The 15,898-nt window shown below is 33.6% G+C and overlaps 3 protein-coding genes across 7 annotated transcripts in view; all 3 read left to right on the top strand.

The window, feature by feature from the left end:
- LOC126702552 (histone deacetylase 14, chloroplastic-like) overlaps positions 1-15,898 on the top strand; it is a 41,263-nt gene that overhangs the window by 24,395 nt on the left and 970 nt on the right. The gene's annotated exons all lie outside the window — the stretch shown is intronic.
- On the top strand, positions 2,337-5,041 carry LOC126702551 (putative receptor-like protein kinase At3g47110). 2 transcript variants are annotated; one of them, XM_050401283.1, is made up of 5 exons: positions 2,337-3,190; positions 3,335-3,406; positions 3,551-3,622; positions 3,767-4,240; positions 4,942-5,041. In XM_050401283.1, the coding sequence occupies exons 1-5, from the start codon at positions 2,443-2,445 to the stop codon at positions 4,977-4,979; spliced, it is 1,404 nt and encodes a 467-aa protein (XP_050257240.1). In that variant the 5' UTR covers positions 2,337-2,442; the 3' UTR covers positions 4,980-5,041. The 2 variants fall into 2 exon arrangements, with proteins under 2 accessions (XP_050257240.1, XP_050257241.1); XM_050401284.1 differs by lacking the exons at positions 3,335-3,406; positions 3,551-3,622.
- Positions 6,445-15,605, top strand: LOC126702555 (histone deacetylase 14, chloroplastic-like). Of its 4 annotated transcripts, none has more exons than XM_050401300.1 (12): positions 6,445-7,357; positions 7,449-7,494; positions 7,995-8,049; positions 8,405-8,568; positions 9,367-9,432; positions 9,586-9,673; positions 9,783-9,821; positions 9,933-10,005; positions 11,449-11,548; positions 13,862-14,110; positions 14,295-14,482; positions 15,184-15,605. In XM_050401300.1, exons 8-12 carry the CDS (start codon positions 9,983-9,985, stop codon positions 15,209-15,211), a joined length of 588 nt encoding a protein of 195 aa, XP_050257257.1. In that variant the 5' UTR covers positions 6,445-7,357; positions 7,449-7,494; positions 7,995-8,049; positions 8,405-8,568; positions 9,367-9,432; positions 9,586-9,673; positions 9,783-9,821; positions 9,933-9,982; the 3' UTR covers positions 15,212-15,605. The 4 variants fall into 4 exon arrangements, with proteins under 4 accessions (XP_050257257.1, XP_050257255.1, XP_050257258.1 ...); XM_050401298.1 differs by having other exon boundaries at positions 11,440-11,548; XM_050401301.1 differs by having other exon boundaries at positions 9,783-9,846.

Genomic DNA, 15,898 nt, shown 5'->3' with positions numbered 1-15,898 from the left:
CTTTATCTATAGTACTTTCTGCAATAACTTTTCAATTTTAACAAAATAAGTGGTATCCAAACAGACCCTTAACCTAAAAAGTTTTTACTAATCATGATTAGACCTTCCTTTATCAATGCTACTAGAATTTGTAAGAAGCTACCTCATCATGGTCTTCATAAACTTAGTCCCTTTGGAGTATGGTGAGGGCCCAACATATATATACTGAAAATTCGAATCAAACATCCAAGTAAGTTTTCCAGCTTATGCCGAAGCTAATTCAAATGGAAAAAAGGACAGTTTGGCTCTAAATATGTTTGTAGCTTTGGGCTCCAACCACTAATAAGAATATGACATTAGTTCTTGTTATGTGCATATGACTCACTTAATCTTAAAAAATGAGATGCAATCAAGAGTTAAGATATAAATATTTTCTAGGTAATGACACTTTTTTTTTAAAATTATTTATTTATTTATTTATTTATTTATGAAAGACGATGACACATTCATATAGTTGGGTTCAGTTTATTCTTGTTCAACTCTCTGGTTTGTGGGAAATGATGAGAGAAATTTCCCAAGAATACCAAAAATATTCCAAGTCAAATGGCCACATGCAAGATGTTACTAATCAACCACTGTCTCTATCAGGGGGCACAAACTTCTTTTATACTTCAGAAGACCTGTCTCTATCATGGGGCACAAACTTCTTTTATACTTCAGACGACCTGTTAACAAGTCTTCTGAAGTATAAAAGAAGTTTTTAGAAGACCTGTTAACAAGTCTTCTGAAGTATAAAAGAAGTTTGAAGCAAGAACAATTTACTAGCATTAAATTGACTCCATGGCAAAGCTGGATTAGCCATTTAGAAAAACCTTTTTTTTTTTTTTTTGGTAAGTAGAAAAAAACCCACTTATACTTACACTAATACCATTGAGTCACTGTCAAAAAAAAAAAAAAAAAAAAAAAAACCATTGAGTCATTTCTTCCTTTTCATTCTCACAATCTGTCCTTTTTTCATTGCCCCAGTTTATTTATTTATTAAAAGCAATGAATAAAATTAACATCCATGTCTTTTAGTTTTTTAAAATAAATAAATTTTCTTGAAAATTCGGAACCTGTTGAATAAAATTTGCAATGTCATCTTTCAATGGAAATGTAAGAGAGCTGCTTAATAAGAATCCTTCAAGAAAATTTCAAATCTTGGTTGTCAAGGTGATCAATCCTATGCTAATAAATTTATTCATCTTGTTTAGGCATATTGTGAATAACTTCCTCCATCAGTATGTTGAGGGTGATAAGTTCTACAATCTTTGCTCCTTTTCAATAATCTCTTTCTATCTAAACATAGGGTAAAAATGAAACAAACCATGAAGCTTTAATAGGTCCAAACTTGAATAAAAAAACAAAATCGCATATAATTACATCTTTATTCTTTGTAGAATCTGAATCAAACAGTAGACGGTTAATAATAATAATAATAATAATAATAATAATAATAATAATAATAATATATAATCTACTAACTTTCATACAATTATCTACTTTCTAGTCACCTACACCTCCACTTTAGTACAAGAAGGATCATGGTTTCTATACAAGATTTGAGGAGGATTAGATTATGTTATTATCAACTCTACGTTGAACTCCCTTGAAAATAGAACTAATTCACTATTGTAGAAAGCATTGAAAAGAGTTGCATTTTTTTTTTTTTTTTTTCTGAGAAATAAACTCACACACACAAAAGAGAAAGGACAGGAATTCTAACAAAAATACATACCACAAAATCCATTCAAAAGTCATGCATATTCTCATAAACTAGTGATTTCAGAAAATGACATTATATATTGAACAATTACCTACTCATATGATTAGCTGATATACTATTACTTTGACACAGACCAATTATTCATTTTTCTGGTGCAACTCTGAATTTTGAATTCTGTACCATGCAATTATGTACTTCCAAAATCCAAATGTTCTAAATGCACAAACAATGAATTAGTTTTATTTCCATGGGAATCCTAGTGCACCCAATTCCTAATGAATTAATTAGTTAATTATCATCAATAAAACTGGTTACCTACTAAGATTGGAAGAAAATTTTAATAAAAATGGGCGATCGCAGTTCAACCTCAATAGCTACCTTCAAGGTCGGTAATCAACGGCACATGGGTAACAAAGTTAGTCATCAACCAAATACTGCCAAAAGAAGTCTTGGTCTTTGTCTCATTAGGGGAAAAAAATGTATAATTAATTGGTTACCCAAAGAATAATTGCAGTTCAGACTCAAAAGTTGACTTCAAGGTCATTATCAGCAAGGCATCAACCATACTCACACAAAAAAAGTCTAGGTCTTTGTAGGATTGACGCCTATTTTGTCGTCATCAAGAGGCTGGTGCACCCATATTTGTACTTTATAGACGCCTTATTTTGTTAGGCAAACGTAAATTTTGCATATTGGAAATGAAAATGCAAGCAATGAATCTGAGATTATTGTGCTCAATTCAATTCCAAACCATCCTTCTCTTGTTGGTTGTACTTCTACATATTAAAACTCTTTCTGTTTCTGGTATTAGTATTGCCACCTCAACTTATTTCGGTGGGAATGAGACTGATCATCAAGCTTTGTTGGCCTTCAAGAGACAGATAACACGTGACCCTGAAAACGTTTTCAGCTCGTGGAATGATTCCTTCCATTTCTGCGAGTGGGAAGGTGTTACTTGCAGCCGCAAGCACAGAAGAGTCACTGTATTAGATCTTCGGACCAAAGGTTTGGTGGGTTCCTTGTCTCCATACATAGGCAACCTCAGCTTCATTAGGGAAATAGTGCTGGCAAACAACACCATTGGAGGCAAAATCCCTGATGAAGTTGGCCGTCTATTCAGGTTGCAAGTATTGTGGTTGTCTAATAACTCCTTCCAAGGGGAAATTCCTGCAAACCTTTCCCATTGCTCCAACATTAAGATTCTTAGAGTCGGAACCAATGACCTTTCGGGGTCAATCCCAAAGGAGCTTGCTTCTTTATCGAAGCTGAAGTTTCTAGCTCTTAGCACTAACAATCTCAGGGGAGGAATCCCACCTTTCTTTGGGAACTTTAGCTCTCTCCAAGTTTTATCTGCACCCGAAAATGTCTTTGGAGGACACATTCCAGATGTCTTGGGTCAATTACGAAGCTTGAATATACTTGACCTGTCTGACAATAAACTCTCTGGTTTGATCCCTCTATCTTTATATAATCTTTCGTCTATTACTGAATTATACTTGTACAGAAATAACCTCTAGGGAAAAATTCCAGCTTTTATTGTGAATCTTAGCTCTCTACAATTATTAAATGTATTCGACAATGTTCTGGCAGGACATATTCCAGATACCTTGGCTCAATTAAGAAGCTTAACGGTCCTTGCACTGGATAGTGATAAACTCTCTGGTTTGATCCCTCCATCTTTATATAATCTTTCGTTTATTATTGAATTATACTTGTACAGAAATAACCTCTTGGGAAAAATTCCAGCTTTTATTGTGAATCTTAGCTCTCTACAATTATTAAATGTATTCGACAATGTTCTGGCAGGACACATTCCAGATGCCTTGGGTCAATTAAGAAGCTTAACGTACCTTGGACTGTCTGGCAATAAACTCTCTGGTTTGATCCCTCTATCTTTATATAATCTTTCGTCTATTACTGAATTATACTTGTACAGAAATAACCTCTAGGGAAAAATTCCAGCTTTTATTGTGAATCTTAGCTCTCTACAATTATTAAATGTATTCGACAATGTTTTGGCAGGACATATTCCAGATACCTTGGGTCAATTAAGAAGCTTAACGTACCTTGGACTGAATGGGAATAAACTCTCTGGTTTGATCCCTCCATCTTTATATAATCTTTCGTCTATTACTGAATTTTATCTCTGTAAAAATAAGCTTAGTGGAAGTCTTCCTAAAAACTTATTCCTCACCCTTCCGCATCTCCAGCGGTTTTTTATCAATGAAAACCAATTTACCGGATCTCTTCCAGTCTCATTATCTAATGCTTCAGAACTACAGTATTTCCAAGTTGACATGAACAATTTTACGGGAAAAATTTCAGTCAATTTTGCAGGCCTGCCCCGTTTGGAGGTATTATTAATTCAAGATAATAATTTTGGAAGTGGAGATGATGATGAAATGAATTTCTTTCAATCTCTATTCAATTCTAGCAGTTTACGGATAATAGTTCTTTCATGGAATCAACTCAAAGGAACGTTGCCTAATGTTTTGGGTAATCTTTCAACCCAGCTTACCCTTTTTGTAATTGCAGATAATCTTCTTTTCGGAGAGATCCCTATAGGGATGGGTAATTTGGTCAACTTGACAACCTTAGTGATGAGTGGTAACAAGTTTTCAGGGACAATCCCAGATGATATTACTGGTCTTAAAAAGTTGCAGCGTTTATGGTTAAATAACAATAGGCTCTCAGGAATGTTACCAATTACCCTCGGAAACCTAACATTGTTAAATGAACTGTACTTATATAATAACAAATTGCAAGGAACTATCCCATCAAGTATAGAAAATTGCCAAAATTTGTTGTTGTTAGATCTTTCACAAAACAATCTCACTGGCATCATTCCAAAGCAACTCTTTGCGGTTTCCATGCTGTCAATTAGACTTAGTTTAGCTCAAAACTTTTTCTTAGGATCACTACCTTCTGAGGTCGGCAATCTTGTCCATTTATATGAGCTGGACTTATCTGAAAACAAGTTGTCTGGTAAAATTCCAAGCAGCCTAGCCTCTTGCACAAGCCTTGAGTACCTTTACTTGGAGGGTAATTTATTTCAAGGAGAAATTCCAACATCCCTGAGTTCTTCGAGGGGTATTCAAGTCATGGATCTTTCTCGGAACAACTTCTCTAGTCAAATTCCAAATTTCTTGGAGAAACTCTCCCTCAAGAATTTGAATTTATCCTTCAATGATTTTCAGGGAGAGGTTCCAACAAAAGGGGTTTTCGCAAATGCTAGCGCAATATCACTCATTGGAAATAGTAGATTGTGTGGGGGCATATCGGAACTAAACTTGCCGAGGTGCTTAGCAAAAGAAGAGAAGAAAATAAAGTGGCCTTTTTCAGTCAAAGTGGTAATCTCAATGGCATGTGTGATTTTGGTAATAACCATAGTGTCATTTTTCTTATTTTATTGGCGCAAAAATAAAAGAAATGATAATTCTTCAAAATCTTCCTTGAAGCAATCATTTTTGAGAGTGTCTTACCAAATGCTCCTTAAAGCAACTGATGGATTTTCATTAGCAAATTTGATTGGTGTTGGTAGTTTTGGCTCAGTGTATAAAGGCATCCTTGGTGACGATAGATCAATTGTTGCAATTAAGGTACTAAATATTCAACGTCAAGGAGCTTCCAGGAGTTTCGTCTCCGAGTGTGAAGCCTTGAAAAATATTCGTCACCGAAATCTTGTGAAGATCATAACTTGTTGCTCAAGTGTGGATTTTCATGGCAATGATTTTAGGGCTCTAGTTTACGAGTTCATGCCAAATGGAAGTCTAGAAAATTGGTTGCATATGGATCTAGAAACAAATATCATGCAGGTAGAGATACGAAATCTGAACATTCTTCAAAGAACAAACATTGCCATTGATGTCGCTTGTGCACTTGATTACCTACACCACCATTGCCCAATGCCAGTTGTTCATTGTGATATAAAGCCAAGCAACATTCTTTTCGATTGTGATATGATTGCTCATGTTGGAGATTTTGGGCTTGCGAAGTTTCTTTTAAGACTTACCGATTTGAAAGAAAGTAGTTCGATTGGAATAAGAGGAACAATTGGGTACACCCCTCCAGGTAAACATGATTTATTGTACTTTTTAATTGTTAACATATGCTTTCCCATATTTACAATGATTATTTTTGAGCTCCCAAAATATAATGTGAATACATTATCTATATTAAATATTCTTAATGACAGAGTACGGTTTAGGAAGTGAGGTGTCAACCAAAGGAGATGTGTACAGCTATGGAATTTTATTGTTGGAGATGATAACAGGAAAGAGACCCACAGATAGTGTGTTTGAGGGAGGCCTTAACCTTCACAACTATGCTAGCATGGCCGTACCAGACGGTGTAATGGAAGTTGTGGATCCAAAACTTTTAAATAATGTTGATGAAGTTCTTGGAAGTCACAATGGTTGTCTTGCAAATAAAATAAAGGAGTGTTTGATATCCATGGTCAAGGTCGGAGTGGCATGCTCTATGGAGTTGCCACAAGAACGATGGGACATTAGCAAGGCCATCTCTGAGTTGCATTTGGTTAGGGACATTATTCTTGGTGCTAGGATTTAGCACATCATGCTTGGCTATATGGAAGGTAAAAATCAAATTTAGCTTCTCACCATCTTAATGTTGGTATTAAGTTGTTTACTTATTTTGATCTTTTCTCTTAATGTTGTTTACTACTAACTATTCGCAGGTCCGACTCCTTCAAAGTGTTACATTGGATGGAAAGACTTTTCTGACATTCTAGATAGGCTTGCCTATGGTTATTCATTGAATAAGAAGTATTTTGCATGTTTCATATACCTTGTCTTCTATATGTTTCTTTTATACGCCTGAGTAGCTCCAATAATTTCCTACAATCTTGTATTAGTGTATTAAATCTATTGTTATATATTATGCTTGGACAATTAAATACCAACTTTATTTGTAGATGTAAAATAATTTTCTACAAATAAGAAGAATTATTTTTCCCTTGCTAATTTCCATTCTTCAAAGCTTGAGCTCATAAAATAGAGGGATGGTCGATTTGGCTTATCAGTGTAAATTACATAACATGCTATGTTTGCCTAATTTTCAATAACAAAAGTAATCTGATGATCATGCTTGACAAGATAGGGCACACAGTAGATACCATACACATAATTTCAAGATCTTTTTGGCTAGTCAACTCTATTATGGATTTAATTCTATTATAAAAGTCGAGCTATAATTGTTAAGATGAAACTAAAAAATTTGGAGTCACCTAATCGTGTTGAATAACAGTTAAATTAAAAAGACAGTTTATTAATTATACAAGACTTTTTTTAGAAGCTCCACAAGTAATTAATGCTCTTGTTGGTCAGCTAAGATGGGTTCGTGTTTGACCTTGATGAGTACAAAATCATATCGGGTATGAGCAACAAGTGTATTAGATTAAGATAAGTTGTTATTTTGATAGCCTTTACCTGGTATTTGACGTGAATGACAAGAAAAAGCCAATAGATGTGCTCAAAGGATTTTTGATTCTCAGTGGAGTCTTTCTTCAAAGAGAAAGTGGTATCATTCCTTAACACATCATGCCCACAAAGACCACCACTCCACTCCTATGGGATTTCCTCCCACTATCCTCAGGTTGGTTTGTCTCTGTTTTCCATTTCTTCCATTTTTCCAAAGATGCCCATTTGTTTTAATTAATTTATTTATTTTTGTGGGTTTTGTGCAGCTTGATGATTCATTATTTGTAGGAATTGAGATTGTTTTATCCTCAGGTTTTTCTCTGTTTTCTACTTTCACTGTCACGGTTTTTGATGTCAATCAGTGCCTTGGTAGTCTAATTAATCACGGCTTTGTGTTGTATTTTGCTCATCTGGGTTTTGTAGAAATTGTCTTATTGTTGGATATTGCATATTACACGTATGATTCTTTGGTTATACAGGTTTGATTTTATTATATGTATGATTTTCTGTTTTTCGTCCAAGTTATTTTTTGGAGGAAAAATTCTTACCATTAGCAAGAGGGTCAAAGGCAAGTTTAATAAATACTAGCTTATAACTATAATAAATAAATAAAACCTATAAAAATCACAAGGATAAAAGTATCTGATTGTATATGAATTTGTCAAAAAAAAAAAAATGAATGAGAAGCCATTCTCCATCATTGATGATGATTGAAATTGTAGGTAAAAATGATCGAGAAGCCCTTCTCCATCATTGCTCTGCAGCTTTGTTAATTTCTTTATGGTTATTAAATAATGTGGCTTTGTTGGCAGGGACATCGACAAGGCTAAACATGTACATTTATCAAGGTATTGAAAGATTCACATAGTAAGAATACTCTGAATTTGAAACTTTCTAATAAATTTGTGTTACAGTTTTACCAAATAACGACTATGTTTGATGATTGTTTTAAATTGAAATTTAAGTCAAGCACACAAGTTGTTTGACGAAATGCTTCTTCAGAATATTGAACTTGCTTGCTAAGATGTTTCTAACCTATGCAACTCATTGCACCAATTGTTAAGTTTTGATTGTTAATTTTTACAAAAGATAATTTTGTTTGATTACTTCTTCTTTTCTTGTGTGTTTTAAATTTTGATATTGTTTATTGTCATAGATGTTTCTTTACTTTAATTGATTCACTGAATAATATTACTTAGATTGTTCATTATTTTATTGAAAGGTAAATGACAACCGGACAAGAATGCATTGAACTTGTTGTCAAGAAAAGTGAAAATCAAATTGGCACTAAACTATGGCTTCAAAATGGGCCACTTGTTCTTTGGTTATCCTTTCTCAAAGAAGCTATTGCAGCAAGTTAAGTCATATTGTGTAATAAAATCCAAGGTATATAACTGGTACTAAGTAGTTCTCTGATGTAAAAATAAGTTGAAGGGCAGAAGTTTTAGAAGCACCATAAGCAAACTTGCTAGGTTTGCAATGGTTTATTATGGTTGGCTTAACATAAATGCTTGTGTATTCTTCAGCAATGTCAAGTCTAAGGAAGCATTAAGGCCAATGAGTTTGTAAAGAGAAAAGTTTTTGTTACTGTATAGAGTCATGTTGTAATTTGTTTTTTAGGGGGTGGGGGCAGTGGGGAGGTCCATTTCTATGATTTTGATGGTAGCATAATTGATCGATTTAGTTTGATTCTTTGCACGTTAATTGCAGCTTCTATTTAATTTCCTGCTTGCTTTGTTTTTGTTGTTAGGTGTTTGCTGTTTGTATAGTTTGTTTCGTTAATAAATTTAATTTTTCATCAAAAAAAAAACTTATGGTTACCTATGATTTTCCTTGAGGACCTTGGCCTTTTTCTTTTTCAGTTACATATTTTCTACGTTGCTAAACAAATCAAAGAAGGTGTGGATGCAAACCTGAATTCTCTTGCAGCCAAACCTCAATTTTAAGTAACTTTTTGTATTGATTGCATTGCTCCTATGGTTACTGTATTTTTCCATTTACTGTCTTTTTTTCTTTTTTCTTTTTGGTTTAGTTGTTGAGAACATGCAACATTTGAGAAATATGTGTTGTGCAATCCTTTTTTTTTTGGGCGGGGGGGTCAATTTCTATAGTAGCCTTTCTTTTCTTCTTCTTTTTCTTTTTAATGTATCTTATTGTTAAGATATTAAATTTAATGATGAACAGATGGTGTTTCAAGATCAACTCTCACAGACCAAAATGCTTTAGATCTATCCAAGCAAGCTGAATCACGTAATGCTTTGTGTGGTAAAATGTTGAAAGGTCCTATTAGTCTAAAAGTTTAGCTTTATTGCTTCTTTTTACTTTTAGGTTTGAATTGTTAGCGGGAATTCCAAACCCCTGAGTTAATACCAATTTTTTTATTTTGTGGATCTCCATCTTTAGTGATTGATGTTTTGGTGAATATTCTTGGATGGGAGGATCAAAACATGGTTGATGAGATAAATTGCAATCTTCTCTTAATAATTCACTGGTATTGAACTCTCTTCTTTTCTTTGAAAATCTCTTATACCAGTTTCCCCTTTCATTCAATTGCATAACAATTAACAATACATAATTTATTTCCCCGTTTTGGTTCCTAGATTCTACTTCAAGAGCTAAGGAGTCATATTGGAAGAGAGGTAAAGAGTAAATTCCTTTGCTATGGTACTTTCTATCACTTATGATTTAGGGATTAAATTATTTTTTATACAAATTAATTGTTTTAAATTTTCGTTTGCCTGTTTGTCTAGGAATGTGGAGCAGCCTTTAAAGGACAAGATCCTATGTCAAGGTCATCAAGATGTACTTTTCTACAACTAAAAGGTAGGTGATTCAATTAGAAACTTTTAAAAAGGCATCTTTCAAAGTGCACCTTGCTCTTAAGGTTCTAAAAAGTTAATAGAGTTTTTGGATCACAAAATAAGACAATAAATTGATTGTTAATCTAAATGACAATCTTTGGTTAGTTTTCATGGGAAAACACAGAAAGGTGTTTGCTGAGATTTTGGTTTTGTTTAATACTGAGTGATTTGCACTAAAAAAGAGTTGGGCATAAAAATTTTCATAAGAATACTCAAACACCAAAACAAAATTTTGGAGGTTCTAAAATTGCTGCAAATTTGGGAGGAGCTTCCCAAGGAGGGTATTTGCAGTTGAGAATAATTGGGATTACTGAGTCTGTTCAAAAATTTGGATGTTCCAAGTTCTAAACCATTAAAATTATTATTCAAGTTTATGTTCTGTATGTATTTTAAACTATTCAATTAGAATGTGGAGTCATAGATTGGTTTATTCATTTATTTAGTTTATTTGATATTCATTAATATGTATTACAGTATGTTTCCTGGTCATATTTATTTGATGTTGATATACAGTTAGATTTAGATATGTTGATTTCCATAATCAGTGTATAATGCATTTCGACATTTTCCAAGTGTGTGTGTATGATCAGGGCAAGCTTTTTTGCACCAATGGTCCATTCTTGTTGCATTATGTGGTGTTAAAGAAGTGTTTTTTCTAAAAACTGGATCCAAAGATGTGTTTTTAATAAGTTGAGGGTGGGGGGGAATTTTTGAAAAATCAGTGCTTTTTAACTTGCAACAGCCAGGTACAAAATTGTTTGAGATGGGCTTTTTCTTTCTTTTTCCGTTTTCCCTAGGCAAATTGGGGGAGTGGGGCTGGTGAGGTTTGAACCATCATGACCAGACACCATAAAAGGTGTTGGAACACTATGGTACCTCTTGAATACCAGGGTTTTGTGAATGATTGGTATTTTAGCATCTTACCTTTCAAGCCTATGAAAATTTACTGTTAGCTGGTAATTTCATACATGCTGGCCAAAAATTAAGTTGTTGGGCCGCCTAAATGCCTTTGTTTGGGATCTCTGGAAGAATATATTTCTATGATCATAACATAAAAACATATGTTTTTATTTGCTTGTTTCTTTCCTTGTTAATTAGGAATATTTGAATTAGTAAAGATGGAAAGACCACAAATTCATCATTGTTGGGATAACAACTATACCTACTAGCTAATGATAAAACTCCTTTATCCCTTAAGTTTTTATGTTTTTGTGCTTAAAATGATCCTTCCATTCTATAGGATCCTCTGTTTGCATTTGTTGGACCATTCTCTAAAGCTTTAAATTAAATTCTTTTGAGTAGTTTCAAGTCAAGCTGTTTCCATTGGAAAACAAGACAATCAGTAAGCGTTAATACTAGCTTTTGAAGTCCAAAGTCATAGTGCTTTCCTTTCTGGTATTTGTAGGGACACAGCAAACACATGGGAAGTGGACACTCCAGTTAAACCACCAGATGTACTTTTCAGCATATTTCTTGGCAGTGTAACACATGATCAGATATTGAAGGTATGGATCTCTCTATCTTTTCATGATATGTCCATATGATGGTGTAAAACCTTTAGAGAATTTGGCAAATATAATTATTTTTTGGATGCTTTGTTCAATTGTATATATTACATGAGGTGTATGAATATGAGAAGATAAGGGATTAACTCCATCAGATATTTCGTAATTGGAAACTCATATGTTGGGGGCAGTTTCTTCAGTTAGTGATTTGGGGAAAAATGGGCAGTTTTTTGAGACCATGCAAGTGCTTTGACTGAATGGGTTTGCATATGCGCTCATCAAATTTGTTGTCATGAACTGTGTAGTTATTTTTGCATGATTTTTAATAAAAAAAATTATGTCAAAGTAGAATTTGCATCATTTAATTGCAAGCTTCCATCTTTTAACTTTAATAAATATATAGATAGAGGGTTCAAAAGTCAAGACACATCTATTACATTTATCTTGCTTAAATGATCCTTGGGTATCTTCTTTAAAATTATTTCAATAGGAATGCTTTTAAATCAATTCATTTGAAGATATGTTTAAAACTATTTCTGATTTTGAGAAAGAGAAGTTTTTCTTGAATAATTATGTTCTTGTAATTATATAGGGTGTAGGGGTGGGGTTGCAGTTTAAATGCTTTGTACATCCTAGTATTCCTTTGGCTGTATAAAACACTCAATGAATGCCCATATGAGGGGTTGGTTCCTAGCCACTAGTTCAATCAATTTGGCTGGCTCAGGTGTTCTTACGTTGAGATACAGTGCTTAAGGCTAGCTAATAAAGATGCATATGTGACTGCTTTAAAAGCAAACCAAAAGTACACACCAAGAATTAGCATTTGATTGTGCAATAATTGTAAGTAGCACATGCTTTATAATTTGGATTTCAGGTTATTGTGTTTTTACATTGCATTTGAATTGCTCTAAAATTTTTCTTAATGTTTGTTTGGATTATGGACATTGTAATTGATCCCCATAAATGACCGATTTTGTCATCATCTTTTAGATGATCTTTTTATGTTGTCTTTCAAATGCTATATGGACCATTTATCTCTTTCTATATCCTTTGCACATTTATTATTTTAAAGGAATATGATCAATTTTTTATTAGTAAGACAACGATGGCCCTGCCTTATTGAATGGGATCTATGTGAGTGTTTCATTTTAATGTTTCAATATTTCAGGTATCAAGAGAAGGAAAAAAAAATGCAAGTAAAAGAACTGATTTTATCAGTTCAAACAAGTTTCTTTGCTGATTTTTAGCTTGATGGCGGTGTAGATTATTTCAGTTTCATCTCAATTCTGATATGAAGATTTGCTTTAGATTTCTTTCATAAGCCAACCCATGACCCTTCATTTGGAAGTGTAATGTTTAGCATGCCATTACATGGTAGCGTTGGTTGATCTTTTATGAGAGGATCTATGCAGCTTTATTTATTTTTAGTTTTGTTTCCTTGGAGGACTTGGGATTATTATAAAGTATTTGATTGTCGTGTATCATGTTTCCTCTTTTGGAAGAATGGAAACTTTCACGGAAAATTGGGTACTTTGGATTACCAGTGCTGTATATAAAACTTTTGCTTGGAAATATTTTCCTACAATTATTGTTGGTGGGCTTGAGAATTTTATCCTTTTTGTATATCATGATGCTAAAACTTTATTAATTCTGATGGATAAATTATTCAGCAGATGGAAAGAAAGGCACATTGGATATGAAGAAAAATTGTTAAACCTTGATGTATTTGCAAAAAAGGGGTTTGTATATGACCCACAAAACAATTTTTTTTTTCTTTCTGGTTCTTACAGTCTGATTGAGAGCTTCTTTAACATCAATGTTTCCTCATCTAGTAAAGTCATGTATATTAGTTGAATTGACTGGGATAGAAAGGTTTTCCAGTTGCACTGAATGTATATCTGGGACATTTCGTTCATTTTTTTTGTCCTTAGTTTATTGAATTTAAATTTTTTGATATGAATGATGTTTGACTTGGATCTTGATGCTTTAATTTGCAAGCTGCATGTTGTACACTCCACTCTTTCTTATCATGGTATATTGATGCAGGTTTGAGTCACTAGTTGCGCCTGAGCAGGAATCACTGAAGTTATATTTGTTAGTTGATTCAGTCTCTTGAGATAATTCTTATTTGTTATATTTTATGTGCAGTCCTTGAACGATTTCATTTTCTTTTTCTTTTGACACCCCCAAATGTTCATATTTTCACTGAAGTTAGCAGAAGTAGATTCTAGTTTTAAGTTATTCTATGCTGTAAGTGAGTTCACTTCTTGTTTGCACTATCTATTTTCTAAAATTTTCTGTGTCATCTTTCAGGTTTTAGCATCTAGAAACCGCCTGGATCCACCTTTGGGCTTTGCTTTGATAATACCTCCAGGACATTGTCCTATTCCAAAGGGGCCTACGGGGTTGTGTTTTAGGAAATGTGGCCATTGTAGCTCGTTATGCCCAACTTTCACATGGGCTAAGGGTGTGTTTATCATTGATTTTGATGCTCACCATGGAAATGGGACAAATGATGCTTTTTATGATGATCCAGATATATTTATCATTTCAACTCACCAAGTAAGAATTAATTTGGTCCAGGCCTGTGTTATATGTTTTCCCCTGCAATTTAATCACAAACTGCTTCTCCTGCTTAATATTCAAGGCCTTCATATTATTGATTTTGATCCATTAAATGGATGTACATCTTAGAAGTTCATTTCTCGGCAACCAATCTAATTCTATTTCATCTTGTTTGTTATAGGATGGAAGCTACCCGGTACTGGTAAAGTTGATAAGGAAGGTCATGGAGATGGTGACGGAACAGAAATTAAATTTGCCTATACTTGGAGGGTCAGATGATATTGCCATGACAACTGTGCTTGATGAAATTATTGTACCCTGTGCTCAAAGATTTAAGATTAAGGCAGATATAATTCTTGTCTCTGCTGGGTGAGTATTCCATTTCAATAAAAAGCAATTCATACTTCCGGTGAAAAACAATCTATGCTCTATTAAGCAGCTTCACTGTGCAATTTATTTGTGTCTCTGGTGAAGAGTTGTATATATATAGGTCAAGCAAGTCTATGGATATCCTAATTATTTCATAGATTATAAAATAAACTCATTTAGGTGTATATAGGACTAGGAGAAATCCTAAACTGAGGCTCCTATGGGTGGAGCTAGAAATCTTTACAGGAAGAGGGAGGAGGGGGGGATGGTGGGGTTGGGGTTGGGGTTGGGAGAGGGATTTAAGTGAATAGCCACAGATCATCGCCCAACTTCTAATTTAAACAATGTATAGATGCAAATATTAGGAATACTACCATTACATAAAATAGTAACAATACTATCTATGCTAAATATGACAAGGTTAGAGGAATTTTTTATTTTTTTTAATAAATAAAACTTTTAAATATTAGTTGGCCTTTAATGAAAAAGGATGAAATATAATGTAATTATTGGGAAGTTATTTTACAAGGCTTTCGACAAAGTTGTTTGGGGTCATCCAATTTCAAGTTGTATGGTTGTGCACTTGTGCTGCATCTGCAATTTAATTGTTAGTGTTTCTTTCAATGACAATATTGCATCTGTCACTAATTAGCTTATTTTTCAAAATATAAATTTTCTTTTTCCTGTTCTTTTCTTTTTAGGTTTGCTCTATTTGGGTGGCAGAAATGAAGGCATGAATTCAAAATGGATAGACATTTAAGAGTTTCTCCAGTATTGAAATTTAATTTCAACTAATCAAATTAAACACACTTATCTATCACAGGATTTGAATCAATTAGTTATTGCACGTAAAATGTAAAGAATCTTTTTAATATTCAGCCTCAGTCTTTCACCTTTTTTTGGAGAGATTTTCAACCTATAACGTCTGATAGATATTTGGTAATGCTTCCAAATTTGAACAACCAGAAGGGGCAACATCCTCTGCTATCAAATGAAATTATGGCATAAAGACATCCTCTATGGTTCTAAAGGCAATTCTTCTGCCCGCCATCCCCTACCCGCTGGTTTAGATTGTCATCATCTTTAAGTAGCTTATAACAAATTATCATAGTCAATCTGGTCATTAGCCCGCTTGCCTCTCTCTCTCTGTCTCTCTATGTGTGTTGGTAAAAGTGTGCTTAAGTGCGAAGTGCAAAAGCTCCGGCGCTTTTGGCGCCTAAAGTGAGGTGCATTCAAAGAAGTGTGCTTTAGGTGTGCTTTATTGTGATTTTTCAAAAAGCTCGAACGTGGTTTTTAGTGATTTTTATATTTTTCAAAAAAAAAAAAAAAAAAAACCAAAATTTAATTTCAATCACAGAATCTTAACACTATTGATTTAAAAAATTAATTTGGTGTATAAAATGCAATTTATGGTGT

This window comes from Quercus robur, chromosome 10 (assembly GCF_932294415.1).
Source record: "Quercus robur chromosome 10, dhQueRobu3.1, whole genome shotgun sequence".
Lineage (NCBI taxonomy): Eukaryota > Viridiplantae > Streptophyta > Magnoliopsida > Fagales > Fagaceae > Quercus > Quercus robur.
The sequence above is the reverse complement of the archived record's forward strand: the minus strand, read 5'-3'. Positions and strand labels throughout refer to the sequence as shown.